We start from the raw sequence: 18,012 nt of genomic DNA, 5'->3' as shown, positions 1-18,012 counted from the left end.
CGTTCGTTACTGCTCTGCATAGCACCTGTCACAGGTCCGTGAAAGGATTGTAAGAGAGGGACAGGAAAGGATTAACAAGCAGTATAGCACTTTGTAGCACTAGACACACCCATGGGATGTGGCAACCCATTCCGTGGCATGGCCACGTGTCCTCTGGAGGCATGGGTATGTGCACTGAATAGTCTGCTGGTAAAATCGCTCTTTGGCTGTCCATTATAAAATATTGAATACTGAGCTGTCACCCACTGTATATATTATTACAGTACCTGTCGAACATTTTTACAGCAAAAAACATATTTACAGTAGTTAAATTGTCAGGTATAGCAAGTGGCGTTATATTGATTTCCTTTATGCAATACACTGTGCATGGAATTAAACAGTCTATGTAATAATAATATATGAAGGATCATTTTCCAAATGTAATCCTATAATGTTCTTATTTAAATAAAGATAATGAATTACCTCAAATACCATAATGAAATAATCCATAAGTATGGTGATGCGGTAGATTGTAACGGATTCTATAACTGATGATGTAATGATGCCACCTGATCTTGGCAATTCTGTTAGCAATGACACACTTGTAAATAGATTAGTCGGAGGGTTATACAGGACAAATTGTACAGCAAGAGCTCTTGTTCCTTTTTCTATCCACCGCTGATTTCTTAAGTTCAGCAGAGCTGAATAGGCTTCATTCCTAATGGGTCAAAAGATTGAAGAGATGAAAGTGAAATGCTGTTGCTGCATATGATAACAGTAATATTTCTGCATATGATAACAGTAATATTTTATGGATGAACTGAACTGTAGTTTACCTTAACCTGCCAAGATTTACAATGGAACCCATGTCACTGTAGCACTGAATCTGGCCACACTGGTAATATTTTTCTTGGTTTTCCCCTGTGTCCTGTATGTCAGACCAACCTCTTGCTCCTTTTAGTAGATCATGTGTGAGTGTACAGTCAGGATATTGTGATACCAAAAATGAAGGGATCTGCATTCAACACAGTTATTTAAGGAAGAATGAAAACAAACATGTCAATAGAAACAGATTGTTATGTTACTCTCTCCTTACTAACACAATACTTCAAGTCTTTTTTTTTAGCTCACACTTAAAAATGGGGTCTATTCATGTAGTTCTACTGTTATATATATATATATATATAGATAGATAGATAGATAGATAGATAGATAGATAGATAGATAGATAGATAGATCTCGCAGCATTTCGATGTAATACATTATGTTACCTAGAAATTCAGGTACACAGAACTTTTTCCGATGCAATGCAACAAGGAGGCCCTCTGTGTTCCTATTTTTAGCTTTAAGTGTTTCTATGAATCGCTCTCTCCATACTACTGTATGGGGAAGCGATCTTAGCTTGGAGCTGGAGCACCACTGGGGGATCTTAGATTTCTCCACGGTAAACCCTCTGTGAATGGGGCGGAGCAATGAAAAGCCCTGTTATCACTGATAAAGGACTTTTCACTGCTTTATGAATAGACCCCTTAGTCCATCCACAGGGTCAATTTCAAAGCGCCATGACCCTTAACTAAATTAATACTGATAAATTTGACGAGTATGTAACACAGGCTGGTGGCATGTGATTGTAAATGTGTAATTATATGTGTTAATGTGGCTAATTTTATTATACAATCATGCGCTTAAACAGCACAAAACATCTTGTGTGTCCATTGAAATTTTTCCCAGAAGATAGAGCTGGACACTGCACCCATTGGCAGGTTGATAAGAATATTTACATGCACATATTTAGTGAGCATTCCCAACATACATATACGCTGTGAGTTCTCATAAATTTTGCTATGCACATGCAGTATCCATTTAGCCACTGTATTTATAGAAGTTAGAATTGCATAAACTGGTTTTAAATATTTTCATTCCACTTTCTTACCATGCAGGCAGAGTTATTTGCAACACTTAATTTTCTCATTATTGGAGTTCCAATTAGAAAGAATTTCCCTTCAATGGGTCCAGCCTGCAAATTTATAAAATAAATAAATCATTTCAAATGAAAACTAAAGTAATAAATCAATCACTGGATGTGTCTTGACATATTTTAAGTGTCATATTGAATGGTTTCATCAGAAGACTTGTATCAATGTCTGCAATGTATTGATAAGCTTAAACACTGTGACCACCTGCCTAATATGCTGTTGCTCCTCCATGTGCAGCTACACAGCTCTGAACTGCAGAGGGGATGCAGTTAAAATGGCAGCTGTCGGGATCCCGGCATTCAGGAGACCGACACCGGAATCCCAACAGCCGGCTTTTTACCAACGGACGGAATCATGACATCCGTCTGGTATTTCCACTCAGTTGGTGGGTCCGCGCCATCAACCAAGTGGGAATAGAACCTGTGATGAGTGAAGCTCGCCACCAGACCCAAAGTGTGCCGAGCGCAGCGAGCCCGCGAGGAGACTCGCTGCCTTGCTGCTGGGATGCCGCTGTCGGTATACTGACAGCCGGCATCCCGTTTTCCGGTATATCATACCGGATCTCTGCTGAGACAAGGACTCTATAAGACCTCTAAAGGTGTCCTGTGATAACTGGCATCAGGACATTACCAGGAGATCCTTTAGGGAAAAATATAAAATAAAAGGGGGTACTGCGCTTCTAACCCATCAATGTGATGTGCCCACCAAATCTACAGCGGTATTTGGACAAGTGCTATTTTATCCTGCCCACTGATAAAACATTGCTATTTTGGACAAGCAGCCATGGAGACAACAGCACTACTCATGTGTGGTCTTGTGAGACAGACTACAGGGAGCTGTGTTCCTAAGCACACAGGGAACTGCTCTCTCAAGTGAAGTGAGGTGAGCGCCGCACATGCACCTTACAGACATTATTTCCCCGACTGTATGGGCAATCTCCTATAAGGAGCACTCTGGACTGTGGCTGTTACTCTTCCATACTGCCACTATAGTGAGGAAACGCTGTATTTACGGCTGGTAGATATTTGCTCCATGCTTCAACAGTTATTATAAACTGCATAACTGATTAACATCTACTTGACACACACTCCTTATTTAGAAATCTGATTACAAGTCTCCTATTTCTGAACTTGTGGACATTTCTACATCTAAAATGATTGAAGATTACGAAATAAATTGCTGTTTGTACTATCTTATAAGGATAATACCTTTGGACAAACCAGCAGGGCGAGAATTCCACAATTGCCTACCTTTTGCCTTCAAACTCCTTGAGCGTATTGTCTACCACTGCCTTACTGCCCTTTCTTTCCTCCTAAACAGAACTCCAAAAATCACACTTCAGGCGCTGTGTTTTTGACTTTTATAAATTCAATTAGTTTTTATACTGTGAGCTGCAAAGAAACAGTCCAGCTGTGTCTGTGTACACACAGATAATTTAATTAATGAGGATGAAGAACCACAGGTCTAAAGCAAACCAAAAAACCAAAAGATGACTGTTTTGCGCTAAATTAATGAATGAAAACTCCTGTATATTAATACAGGTTGAGTATCCCATATCCAATGTCAAAGTCAGAAAAATGTCTCTATGCACGTTGCCATATTTGCACCGCACACTGGTCCGCGCTGCGCATGCGTACGCTCTCCCGTGAAGGCGCATACCCGCAATAGCGGGCACTCGCAGGCGCGGTATGCGTATTTACGGTAGAGTTTATGTAGTCGTAGCGTGCGACTCATTCGTTACATATTTTCACAATTAATGTAGTTTATAGATCATGATCCCTTTGATAGTTTCTGAAAGTTTTGTTAATATAGAAGGTCCCTGTTTAAAGTAATCCCTCTTTGTATCGTACGAAGGGTCTAACAAAACTCATACAGCAGTGTTTGGTACCCATCGGAAGAGTATTTAATTAGCAATATTCCGGTGTTGGTTTGGAGCGTATTAATCGCTCGTGCGAATAGTTATGGACATAAGAAGTTTATGTCCATTTCTACTATTTACTCATACTCAGGTATGCGGCGGGAAACCTAGTTCCCCACCCACCTGAGCTGTTTGAAATCGTCACAGCCCACCTGTATGAATCAACCTATGACCTTTTGTTGTGACACAGGGTCGAATTCCTTCATCCAATGGACAATGGGATTGTAGGGACTATGAGATTGCATTGTGTGTGGGGCATAAATAGGCAGGCCGACCACATCCAGCTCTCACTCTTCAACGGTTCTCATTGCTGAAAATCGGGTGCTGGATGTCCAGGCGCATGCGATCGTTTACCCTTGTGCGTAAGTTTCTCTCCGTAATCATTGTCTTTCTGTGAGCCAATTTCTCTCATCTCTCTCCGTCTCTCTCTCTCTTTCCCTTCTCTTTCTCTCGTATCTCCCCTAGACTAGTATTGTATTGTATTAGATAGTATTGTATTTTGGTTAGGAAGTCTTTGTTATATTGTAGTGTATCATTTGTACTGTTATTCCCTTTTTTACAAGTATATTAGATATAATACAGATAATAGGCTTTGGACCCTAAACCAGTATCTGTGTATTTCCTATAGTGTTAAGTGTTCACTTGAGCGTCGGTGACGCACAAGCAGCTTTGTAGTTAGTCAGGTTACACAAGGTTGCACTTACACCCTGTATTCACATTAAGGTATTCTGTGTATTTCATTGTTAAAAGGTTTAGACATAAAGGTATAGCGTTGTGAGCGTCTGCGCCGCTGGTGATCTCCTCGTGGTCTCGAGCGTCTGCTACGCCATAGCGAATCATTACGTTAGTCAAAAGCCATTTAACGTGCTGTCCTGTGATCGCTGGGCCGTGAGCGAACGTGACGCTTGAGCGTCTCGCCTACGGCTGAGCGATCGTTACGCAACCAGCGTACCCGTACGGTACTTCTTAAGTAAACAGCGTACAGTGTTCTTAGACTTCATAAAGGGTTGTTTATACGACAAAGGAATTTAGCATTGTCAATTGGGGACTCGTCCTATCCTTCTCATATCTGCACTAGGTAGATCAGCAGACATTATCCCCCCAGCAAAGGGTGGGAGGTTGTCTCGCAGTGCTGACGGGATAAGCGTCTGCTTCGCTTAGATAAAGAGTGCTGAAGGAATCCGGGAACCGGAAGTAAGAACAAAACGCTTGTGTCTTTTAAAACTGTTTTATTTCTCTTCTGTCTTGCGTATACACGCACGCATACATTTATCTGCATTTCTTTTTCAAATTTCGTATATCACTATTCCTGTTTGCCAAGTTTTATAGTTGATTAGAAAGTGCAAAAAGAGATTTGCTGTTAGTTCATAGTAGAGGTAATAGTTAAAGTATAGAACAACACACGGTTTGCCTGGGAGATAAGGCAGTCAGTGTGGGGTGCGGTAGATGATCAGGGATCATCTACATTGATAAAGGTAGAAATTGTGTTACGGTGGATCTTTGTTTTGCGTACACGTGTCCCTAACAAAAGACTTGCGTACGCAATCCAAACGGCAGACGCACGCAGCGTACATTACGCAACGTAGCGTCTGGTTACGCCCACGTAGCTCAAGTCACGAAAAGTTGAATTAGCGCAAAGCGATAATTAGCGCAAAGGCGATAAGTAACGCACAGCGGTAAATAACGCGACGCGGTAAATAACGCAAATCTATTTTTGGAAAAATCTGAAATTTAGTTTAACAGATCCTGCTCCTAATTGGTAACACAGTTGGACTGAAGACAATTTCTGCGCAGAAATAGATATAGAAACAAAAGTGTACATGTGTTGAGTGAGTGTGGTTTTGTATACATAAGTTTATATAACTTAAGAGGTTGAACCAAAAGGAAAGTCGGGTACTCGTCAAGGGACACACGTGTATGTGACATATACGGTGGCTAGGGAGGCATCCCTGGTTAAATAATATTTGAGCATTAGAGTATAGCGGACCATAAGGTAACAGACCAGGAGGTCATTAACAGAAGGTAACAAGACCAGGAGGTCGTAAGGTACTAAAAGGTCCGCTATAAAGGTACAAGAGGCACAACGCCTGGGGTGTTGGTGCAGAACCCATATAGGCCATAAGCTCTTGCTGAAGGAATCGCGGCCGGAAACATCGATTCCATTGATCTTTCAGTACATGACAAGTAGTGCTTATGTACTGAACGATTGGACCACACGTAATTGTGTGCAGTAGTTAGTAATCTGACCTAATACCATTAGAGTAAAGTGGTCACAAACGCTATCTGTACATTCTGACGTGATTTGTGTAATTTTTTATTTTTGGAAGGGAAGTTCGCTGGTCACTCAGGAACTATCTAACAACCCCAACTTTACTGGAAAGAGTAAGTGTCCTGCGGGTAACCCTCATATGTTCCAGTAAACAGAAGGTTCCATAGGGGCCCTGTATCGAGTACGCCAGCACCATATCGGTGTGATCAGGTCGTATTGGTCGAGGTGGGCGAGTGAGTGGGGTACTCGGTAAACCGCCACCGCCGGCCTACTGTGGAGTAATTTGGTTGTCTGTAAAGGCTTGCTGAAAACCTTGATACAGAAATCCAAGGAGGACTAAGCAACACCTGCAGACTATGGGGGCCAGTTGCTCAGGTAGGGGGCGATCAACCCTGGTTCAGGTTGATTCTGTGAACCGACCAGTTGGGTCGGCACGATATGTAATGTGTGAAAAATATGGAAGTCACACCGAATCTTTATGTGATGAATGGGAGAGAATGACTGTACAAGACAGGGACAAATTCCCAAGAATAGGTAGCTTCAGTCCAGACGTGTTACAAAATTTAAGGAGGAGGATATGTCTCGTAAAATCAACAAAGAGACGAATTCAGCATCATGATTACTTACAGTTATGGCACCAGGAAGGTGAGATACAGAGAGGTTTGGCTCTGGCGGCGGGATCTGGGGCAGTCAGGAAGCTGATAGCCACAGCTCCACCTCCACCATACATTGCAGGAGAGAAGTTGATTACGGAGAGAAACGCACTGGGTTGTAAAACACAAACTCTTAGTAACCCTGTAAATGTTAATGATGTTAACCAAATAACTCATGCAAGTATTAACCCGTGCAAGATGTACCCTGTTTTGAACCTTCCTCAGGAGTGTGATCAAGAAGAAGATTCGGCAACAATTTCAGCGCTCTCTCTAGCGGCCACCATATCAGAAACCACAGTAGGAACTGCACCACCCACGAGATTAGTGAAGGCCCCTAGCGGAGGGATAGGTGAGGTCGTGTCAACGGGTAAGTACGGCACCATGCACTACACTGAAACAATTGTACCACAAGTTGTAGAATCTACGCAGAATGAGGCTGTTAGAATTGCTCCTGTAAAGGTGATAGGTTTCACAGGTCACAAGGTTTCCCAATGGGAAAACAGATGCATCAGGAGCCACACCCGTCAGGAACATTGCCATGTATTGCCCGTTCACTAGAATGGAATTGAGGACCATAGTGTCTGAATTCCCAGACCCCAGAAAAGATTTAGTGGCAAGCCAAAAATACATCAGGGATCTAGGAAACACTTTAGAGCCCAATAATAAGGATTGGCAGATAGTGCTAAGAGCTTGCTTACCTTCCAATGTCGACTCAGTTAAATTCTTGGCTGATTGTGGACTAGATAAAGATGTACCGCTTACAGATGTGTACGACCAGGATAATGTAAAAAGGATAAATTTACAGCTAAAGGAGTATTTCCCAGCCGTTGTTAAATGGAATAAAATATTTTCCATTAAGCAAAAGGAGTCCGAAACGGCAGCAGAATATTTCCACCGGGCACTATCAGAAATGGCAAAATACACTGGTATAGAAGACATTAAGACCAACCCAAACCATCGAGAAGTAGCAGTATCTGTACTGATGGATGGTTTGAAAGAAACATTAAAGGCTAGGGTACAGACCACACAACCATGTTGGCGAGGTCTGTCAGTGTCCACCTTGAGAGAGGCTGCTGTTGATCACGACAAAAACATCACTAGACACAGGGAGTCGCAAAGTGATAAGTTAATGTCCGTAAGTATACAGGCGCTGACCACAAGGCAGCCTGCGTATGTACCACCGAATCCTGTGGGTAAGGCAAGTGTAATAACATGTTTTTCTTGTAACAGACCGGGACACTTTGCACGAGAATGTAGAACAAAGAATGTACAAAGATCTTTTCAACCCCCTAGACAACAACACAACACACGACATTGGGAGCAGGGTCCACAGAGGCGGAGTTTTGAGCCACATACAGGGGAAACAAAAAGATATCCCCCGAACAGAGACTGGCAGGCCTCTGGTAGTTCCCAGCTAACTCCCCCACAAGTAGTTGCTGCCAATGGGATTCAGGGAGGTCAGCATACCCAATAGGGGTGTGGCCACACCTGTAATCTGCAGCCAGTTGATTGCCAGTCTTGGAAGCGAACCAGAGATTGCAATCAATGTAGCTGGTAAAACTTTAAACTTTCTTGTAGACACAGGGGCGGCCAAGTCAGTGATAAATTCGACAGTGGGCATGAGAACCACTGGTAGGACAATTCCAGCCATGGGAGTAACAGGAGTAGTCCAGCACTACCCTGTTAGCAAACCAGCCGAGATTACAATAGGGCCTTTGCATACCAAGCATTCCTTTTTGCTGGCTGCATCGGCACCAACTAATCTCCTGGGGAGAGACTTACTATGTAAAATGGGTTGCGTCATTTATTGTACTCCTGAAGGTGTATTCCTGGACATACCTGAGAATCACGCTCAGGAGGTACGAGACATGTTAGACTCCCCATCAAAATTAATGTCACATTCCATTATGACAAATAGGAATCCATCCCAAGTAGAAGAGATGATATCTCAGATACCAGAGTCACTTTGGACAAAAGATGGACAGGACACTGGATTAATGGCAAACGTAGCTCCAGTAGTTGTACAAGTAAAAGATGGTCGGATAGCTCCAAAAATCCCACAGTATCCTCTGAAGCCAGAGGTGGAGTTAGGAGTTTTCCCAGTAATAGAACGCTTGCTGCAACAGGGCATTCTGGTAAGAACGTCCAGCACAGCCAATAGTCCCATCTTCCCTGTTAAAAAGAGTGGGGGGAGGGGTTACAGGCTAGTGCAGGATCTAAGGGGGATTAACAAAATAGTTGAGAGTCAGTTCCCCGTAGTGCCTAATCCAGCTGTCATCCTAATGCAAATTCCTCCCATTGCCAAATTTTTCACTGTTATTGACCTCTGCTCCGCTTTCTTTTCGGTACCTCTGCACCCTGACAGCCAATATTTGTTTGCATTCACATACAGAGGAGTCCAATACGCGTGGACTCGGTTACCCCAAGGTTTCATAGATAGTCCAAGTATATTTTCTCAGGCTTTGCATGATTGTTTACAGTCTTTCCAACCAGAGAGTGGATCAGTATTGATACAGTATGTGGATGATTTATTACTGTGTTCAGATTCACTGGAAGCATCTCTGAAGGATACGAAACAGCTCCTGTTTCATCTTTCAGACACAGGTCACAAGGTTTCCAAAGACAAGTTACAATTATGCCAGACTAAGGTAAAATATTTGGGACACTGTCTAACACAAGGACTGAGACACCTGACCGCTGATAGAATCCAAGCCATTAGAGACATGACACTGCCACAAACCCAGCAACAGATCAGGACGTTTTTAGGAATGTGTGGGTATTGCCGTAATTGGATCCCAGGGTTTTCCATATTGGCGTTACCTTTGCAGGAAATGGTCTCTTCAAACAAACCTGATCGGATTTCGCATACAGACGAATCCGAAACAGCATTTGAGAGACTCAAACAGTGCCTAACGCAGGCACCAGCACTAGGTATGCCAGACTATGGGAAACCCTTTGAACTATACGGAACAGAAAGTGCTGGGTGCGCAGCAGGTGTACTAACCCAAAAACACGGTGACGCCAGCAGGCCAATTGCATACTACAGCGCCCAGCTAGACACGGTAGCGCGATCCCTCCCCACATGCTTGCGTAGCGTTGCGACGATAGCATTGCTAGTGACGAAAAGCGAAGATGTCGTGCTAGGCCACAACCTCACAATCCATACACCGCATGCGGTATCTGCCTTATTGAATTCTGCCCAAACCAGACACGTCTCATCAGCAAGGTTTACAAGATGGGAATTGGCATTAATGGCCCCAGTAAACATCACCATAAGGAGATGCAGCGCATTAAATCCTGCAACATTTCTCCCAGGTGTGCCTGGTCAGGCACAAAGGGTGGAAGGTGAGAGTGATGGGGAAGGAGGATTTAATGCAAAGGGAGATACACATGATTGTATGGAATATTTGACCCAAAATTTTACCGCAAGGCCTGACATCAGTGACAACCCACTGGAAGATGCAGAACTCACGTTCTACACGGACGGTAGTTGTCATAGACAGTCAGACTCGGGAGACTTGTGTACTGGATACGCAGTCGTAGATGACCAAGACACCATAGAAGCGGAACCGCTAGGCCCACCTCACTCAGCCCAGGTTGCTGAACTGGTCGCCCTAACCAGAGCATGTGAATTGGCTAAGGGTAAGTCAGCCAATATCTACACCGATTCTAGATACGCCTTCGGGGTAGTACATGATTTCGGAGCCCTATGGCGCCTCAGAAATTTCATGACGGCAGCTGGTACACCGATAGCGCATGCAGCATATATAAAAAGGCTTCTAACAGCGATACAGGAACCCGACAGAGTGGCTGTTATCAAATGTAAAGCACATACATATAGCCAAGACCCAGTATCCCTTGGTAACAGCCGAGCAGACGAAGCCGCAAAGCTTGCAGCTGCTACCCCCATACAGACAGACACCACACAACTGATGGTATTTAATACCATCAACAAACAAAAGTTGTGTGAGATGCAGAATTTGTGTTCCACACAGGAAAGAGCAGTCTGGAAGGCAAAGGGATATGGCCAGGAGTCCTCAGGGCTCTGGACGGATGGACATGGTAAACCAGTGGCCCCCAGGGCATACCTTCCATGTCTGGCTGAAGCAGCTCACGGGCTGACTCATCTAGGCAAGGAGGGGATGTGCAAATTGGTAAGAGCATACTGGTGCGCCCCAGGATTCTCCTCTCATGCGAGTAAAAGAGCAATGTCATGCCTTACCTGTCTGAGAAAGAATATTGGAAAAGCAATACCTACAGAACCATCCCATATCCCACCTGCCGGCGGCCCTTTCCAGGTAATACAAATCGACTTCATTCAATTACCCCCATGTCGAAATTTGAAATATGTACTTGTCTGTATAGATGTTTTCTCGAATTGGGTCGAAGCTTTCCCAGCAGCTACAAATACCGCTATGTTTACAGCTAAGAAAATTGTGCAGGAATTTGTATGTAGATATGGTATCCCTAGAATCATTGAAAGTGATAGGGGTACCCATTTTACAGGTGATGTCTTTCAAGGAATGTGTAAGTTGATGGGAATTGATAGCAAGCTGCACACTCCGTACCGTCCACAGGCGAGCGCGAAGGTCGAAAGAGTGAACAGCACTATTAAAAATAAATTGAGTAAAGTAATGGCAGAGACAGGATTGACGTGGCCAGAAGCTTTACCCATTGTTTTGTATAGCATCAGAACCACTCCCAGGTCCCCTCTTAATCTGTCTCCTTTTGAAATCTTGTTTGGTCGACAACCGCATGTCATGATTAACCCCCAGGATGATTTGAAATGTAACAATGAAGTAACTGTAAAGTACTTGATTAACATGAGTAAGCAGTTGAGGAATCAAAATGATAATCTGAAGTTGATGATTCCTGATTTACCAGATAGTAATTGTCATGACATTGAACCTGGGGATTATGTAATGATACGAAATTTTCTACGCTCAGGTTGTCTTATTGATAGATGGGAAGGACCATACCAGGTCTTATTGACTAGCACCACAGCATTGAGGGTTGCTGAGAGAGAGACTTGGGTTCATTCATCCCACTGCAAGAAGGTTGCTGATCCAGAGAAGTCCCGTGATAAGGAACAGACGGTAGAGGTTGTATCACTGGAGTGTCTGTTCCAGGAGGACTGAGGCGGCACCTGAGCCTTGAAGACCGAAAGCAGTTGTCGACTCCCTTCTCCCTTTTATTGTTTTCCTCCACTTCCCATCCCCTCTTCCTTGAAATTTCTTTTTCCCCCCTCTCATTCTTCTCTATTTCCTCCTCAAAGATGGACTTGCCCCAAGAGACTGTGATCCGGATTTTGATGTTAACCATGATGTTGACCAGAGCAGTCTGTTCCGGCGAGAGTACCATAGAGGTCGAGAGAGGTTCTGGAATGGGTTCCGATTATGATGATGGAGGCGTAGTTTTCCAAGATCAACCAAACCAACAAGCAAAGGCGAGTATCAGAAAACGATCCGATAGAAGAAATTGTGATGGATTGTTAGCTGAAGAAAATTGTATCTGTAGGCTCTGTGATAATCTGGTTGAAGATGGATGCATAAAGAAATGCCAATCTAGTTTTAATATCCATATGGACCGGCATCCATTGAGTGACTATCACTCCTTAGTGGGTAACGTGTTAAACCAAACAGATTGTTGGGTATGCTCTCAAGTGCCTCAGGGTCACAGCAAATCAGGGCTAGTACCATTTCCTTTAACGTTAGGGGAGGTACTTGAGCTAAATGGTGGGAGACCGGTGGACCGGAGGTTTAACATCTCCAGCCCTCCTAGTTTGAAGCTCCACCAATACCATGTGGATAGGTCCCTCTTATGTTTCAACATCTCCAATCCCAGAAAACCGGGAAATTGGGAAGTGTCATGGAGCAACCTTACCATGACCTTTTCACACAGAGCAGATAGAATGCCTACAGATACAGAGCTGGTACGCCACATAGCCAGTAGAGGAAAATCTTTCCGGTATCGATATACCTTAGGAAATAGGATTACTAGAGTTGGAGAGGTATCACCAGGATACTGTGCACATATCGTACAAACTGATACGTGCATTAGGCAGATGGAAGAATTAGGGTCAGGAGATTTCACCTGGAAGGTTTGTAACATGGTCATGTCCTTCTCCGTCCCATATGTTCTCCCCGATGATGCATATTTCATATGCGGGAGAAAGGCGTACAAGTGGCTTGCCCCAAACTCTGAAGGATTGTGTTATATTGGAAAAGTATTGCCTGAAGTGATGACTGTTACACATGACAAAATGAAGGACATACACCGTGGTGCCCAAGCTCCTTATACTCACACTCATTACGAGCACCGAGTTAAAAGACAACTGTCAGAAAGGTTAGAGCATCCGGCCTCTGATCTTATCCATGAATCCACCGGGATTCAGGTCCTGGTAGCGTTAGATTTCACTCGTACCGCTCGGGGAGTGATGAATTATAGATACATTTCCGCACTCGCCAATTTGTTAGATAATATCACTGAAATGTATGATGACACGTTTAGATACACTGGAAGAGAACTTCAAGCTTATAAAACAGAACTAGTTCAGCATAGGATGGTTCTTAATTATCTTACAGCAGTAACAGGCGGATATTGTGTTACATTGGCAACACAGTACGGCATAAAGTGTTGCACGTATATCACAAATAGCACCGAGGATCCGGTAGAGGTCATAGACCAAAAGATGGATGATATTCTCCAATTGAAGTGGGAATTTCGTCGGAAACACAATCTCACCCTTGCTGCTGTAGGAAATGAGCTGACTGGTTGGGTGTCATGGTTGAACCCGCGAAATTGGTTCTCCGGTTTGGGAGACTGGGCTCAAGGAGTCATAATGGATGTTGGAAAGTTTCTACTATGTATCTTGGGTGTCGTTATATCGATTGGATTGATATTTAGATGCGGGCAGGCTTTAATGAGGTGCAAACAAAGTACAAGAGTGATGAGCTTGAGGAGCGAGGAAACTGTAATTAACCTGGATTTGATTTATGACCCAATGATAGAAACCAGGATGGGATGAAAATGCGATTATACGGTCCGTTTCTTTCACCTGTTTTTCTGCTTTTCTCCAAGATACAAAGACCCCCTTGGACGAGGAAGTTGACGAGACGCTATACAGACAACAGACAAGCACCAAAGATGAAGTTTTGACCACTTGAGAAATGGACACTTGATGAACTTTGCCATGGATCCCCAGTTTCCCTAGTACATTTAAACTCACGCTAGCCCAACATTTTTTTGTAAATCCGATGGCTCTGACAAAGCTATTTGCTCATGCCCAAGGAGCAATACAGCGCAAAGAAGACGACTCTCAACAGATACCGAACACAACTTCGACGACAGATGTACATTTCCCTGACATAGAATATCATTGCATTTTCCATAAGTGTTCTTTATCTTCATCTCTACAACCCTCAGGTAATGACACACATAGACGATAGGGAATACAGGCACAGATATCAGCAACCACATACCTCCCCCATTCATGTATCATCAACTAAAATGTGCTCCCCATTTTGTTCAAAATCCGAAAAGAGCTCGGTAAAGTTTGACAGCCCATCCACAGACCTGTACCACAGGATAAGAAGGAATTCAAATGTATACTTCGCAATACCTCGAAGCTTGATGTACAACACGTACGGCACGATGATACATGACCCCCCAAACATGGATTCATACACACATGCTTCTGCTATCTCACTAGGTCATACCCTCTTCACACCTTCTCCTCTCTCCTCCCTTACCCAACCATGGAAATGTATTAACCCCTGACTTGCATTTTTCTCCTTAAATGTTTTGTGGCAGTTATTATTGACTGCCAAAGGGTGGACTGTCAAAGTCAGAAAAATGTCTCTATGCACGTTGCCATATTTGCACCGCACACTGGTCCGCGCTGCACATGCGTACGCTCTCCCGTGAAGGCGCATACCCGCAATAGCGGGCACTCGCAGGCGCGGTATGCGTATTTACGGTAGAGTTTATGTAGTCGTAGCGTGCGACTCATTCGTTACATATTTTCACAATTAATGTAGTTTATAGATCATGATCCCTTTGATAGTTTCTGAAAGTTTGGTTAATATAGAAGGTCCCTGTTTAAAGTAATCCCTCTTTGTATCGTACGAAGGGTCTAACAAAACTCATACAGCAGTGTTTGGTACCCATCGGAAGAGTATTTAATTAGCAATATTCCGGTGTTGGTTTGGAGCGTATTAATCGCTCGTGCGAATAGTTATGGACATAAGAAGTTTATGTCCATTTCTACTATTTACTCATACTCAGGTATGCGGCGGGAAACCTAGTTCCCCACCCACCTGAGCTGTTTGAAATCGTCACAGCCCACCTGTATGAATCAACCTATGACCTTTTGTTGTGATACAGGGTCGAATTCCTTCATCCAATGGACAATGGGATTGTAGGGACTATGAGATTGCATTGTGTGTGGGGCATAAATAGGCAGGCCGACCACATCCAGCTCTCACTCTTCAACGGTTCTCATTGCTGAAAATCGGGTGCTGGATGTCCAGGCGCATGCGATCGTTTACCCTTGTGCGTAAGTTTCTCTCCGTAATCATTGTCTTTCTGTGAGCCAATTTCTCTCATCTCTCTCCGTCTCTCTCTCTCTTTCCCTTCTCTTTCTCTCGTATCTCCCCTAGACTAGTATTGTATTGTATTAGATAGTATTGTATTTTGGTTAGGAAGTCTTTGTTATATTGTAGTGTATCATTTGTACTGTTATTCCCTTTTTTACAAGTATATTAGATATAATACAGATAATAGGCTTTGGACCCTAAACCAGTATCTGTGTATTTCCTATAGTGTTAAGTGTTCACTTGAGCGTCGGTGACGCACAAGCAGCTTTGTAGTTAGTCAGGTTACACAAGGTTGCACTTACACCCTGTATTCACATTAAGGTATTCTGTGTATTTCATTGTTAAAAGGTTTAGACATAAAGGTATAGCGTTGTGAGCGTCTGCGCCGCTGGTGATCTCCTCGTGGTCTCGAGCGTCTGCTACGCCATAGCGAATCATTACGTTAGTCAAAAGCCATTTAACGTGCTGTCCTGTGATCGCTGGGCCGTGAGCGAACGTGACGCTTGAGCGTCTCGCCTACGGCTGAGCGATCGTTACGCAACCAGCGTACCCGTACGGTACTTCTTAAGTAAACAGCGTACAGTGTTCTTAGACTTCATAAAGGGTTGTTTATACGACAAAGGAATTTAGCATTGTCACCAAATATTCCGAAATACGAAATATTCTGAAATACGGACTTTTTTAAGTGAGAGTGAGATAGTGAAAACTTTGTTTTTTGATGGCTCAATGTACACAAACTTTGTTTAATGCACAATGTTATTAAAAAGATTGTATTAAATGACCTTCAGGCTGTGTGTATAAGGTGTATATGAAACATAAATGAATTGTGTGAATGTACACACACTTTGTTTAATGCACAAACTTATAAAAAATAATGGCTAAAATGACCTTCAGGCTGTGTGTATAAGGTGTATATGCAACATAAATGCATTCTGTGCTTAGATTTAGGTCCCATCACCATGATATCTCATTATGGTATGCAATTATTCCAAAATACGGAAAAATCCCATATCCAAAATACCTCTGGTCCCAAGCATTTTGGAGAGACTCAACCTATATAACCATCTGATTATTTATTCAATAAAAATATAAATAAAAATGTAGGTAACGTTCTGCTTTTACTATATAGAATTCATGTATACAAATCATCCAATGCTTTTCCTAATTACTACAGCAATAAAAAAACACCTGATATATATTACCACATGTAGTATGAATACTTATGCACACTCTAGATCAGTGTTTCCCAACCACGGTCCTCAAGGCACACTAACAGTCCTGGTTTTAGTGATATCCAGGCTTGAACACAGGTGAATTAATTAGTACCTCAGTTATTTTGATTTAACCATCTGTGCTGAAGCCTGGATATCACTAAAGGTGCATACACACGGAGCGATATAACTGAGCGATTTTGACTATATAGTCAAAATCGCTCAGAAAGTTAGTGCAGATCGCTCCGTGTGTACACAGCCAGCGATAGCGATGCGCGTCCCCGCTAGGTCGCTATCGCTGGGAAAAATAGTAAGTGCAGGCAAGTCAATTTTGGCTATGTCGCTGCAAAAGTTAGTCAAAATCGCTAACACTTTAAGAGGCCAGCGATTTTTCCCAGCGATAGCGATGTACAGGCGGCGGTGGTGCGGGCGGCGGCGGGTTGTGGCGGCGGGTTGTGGCGGCGGTGCGGGCGGGGGCGGGTTGCGGTGGCGGTGTGGGCGACGGCGGGTTGCGGCGGCGGTGTGGGCGGCGGTGGGTTGCGGTGGCGGTGTGGGCGGCGGCGGTGCGGGCGGCGGCGGGTTGCGGCAGCGGTGCGGGCGGGGGAAATTTACCTTTCTATTGCAGAGTTTGGCAGCGGAGCGGTACCAGTTTCAAAAATGGCGCCTCAGCGTCATTTTTTAAATTCAAGATGGCCGCCGCGAGCCAATCACGGCTCGCCGCGTCATCGCCCCGCCCCCTCCCGCTGACTTATATAAGTCAGCGCGAGGCAGCGGCTGTCAGTCCGACGGCGGAGGAGGAGCGGAGAAGAGCTCCTGAAGACGCCGTGGAAGTCCTGGATGGGCGGCGGCTATGCAAAAGAGCTTAGCAGCCGCCGCCCACCAGGTGAAGATGCTGGAAGTCCTGGGAAGGCGGCGGCCATGCAAAAGAGCTTAAAGGCCGCCGCCTCCCAGGTGAAGACGTCGTGGAAGTCCTGGATGGGCGGCGGCTATGCAAAAGAGCTTAGCAGCCGCCGCCCACCAGGTGAAGACGCCGGAGCAAGACCCCAGAAGCCCTGGGGAGGTGGCGCCCCCCCAGGTGAAGACGCCGGAAGCCCTGGGAAGGCGGCGGCCATGCAAAAGAGCTTAAAGGCCGCCGCCCCCAGGTGAAGACCCAGTTTAATAAAGGATTTTTAAAAGAATGTGTTGTGTTTTTTTTTTTATATTTTCTTTACAGGTGGACTACAGGTGCCAGCGGGCCCTTTATGTCCGGGCATGCTGGCACTTGTGGTTCTCCAAGTGCCAACATGCTGGGGCAGGCTTGCTGGGACCTGTAGGCCTCCTGTAAAGAACAATATTACTATTGAAAGGCTATCAGCCTCCCATCCACCGGGCCACGGATGGGGGGGACAGCCTCGGGCTTCACCCCTGGC

General features: G+C 44.2%; 1 protein-coding gene across 2 annotated transcripts in view; it reads right to left on the bottom strand.

Annotated features, from left to right (window-relative positions):
- The window catches only part of PKD1L1 (polycystin 1 like 1, transient receptor potential channel interacting), a 608,224-nt gene that overhangs the window by 141,103 nt on the left and 449,109 nt on the right, over positions 1-18,012 (bottom strand). For both annotated transcript variants that reach the window (XM_063922691.1, XM_063922693.1), the window contains exons 44-46: positions 1,913-1,996; positions 816-994; positions 463-697 (exon numbers count right to left, since the gene is read on the bottom strand). In XM_063922691.1, coding sequence (XP_063778761.1) covers positions 463-697; positions 816-994; positions 1,913-1,996 — 498 coding nt within the window. The remainder of the gene's footprint in view (positions 1-462; positions 698-815; positions 995-1,912; positions 1,997-18,012) is intronic.

This window comes from Pseudophryne corroboree, chromosome 5 (genome assembly GCF_028390025.1).
Source record: "Pseudophryne corroboree isolate aPseCor3 chromosome 5, aPseCor3.hap2, whole genome shotgun sequence".
Taxonomy (NCBI): domain Eukaryota; kingdom Metazoa; phylum Chordata; class Amphibia; order Anura; family Myobatrachidae; genus Pseudophryne; species Pseudophryne corroboree.
The sequence above is the reverse complement of the archived record's forward strand: the minus strand, read 5'-3'. Positions and strand labels throughout refer to the sequence as shown.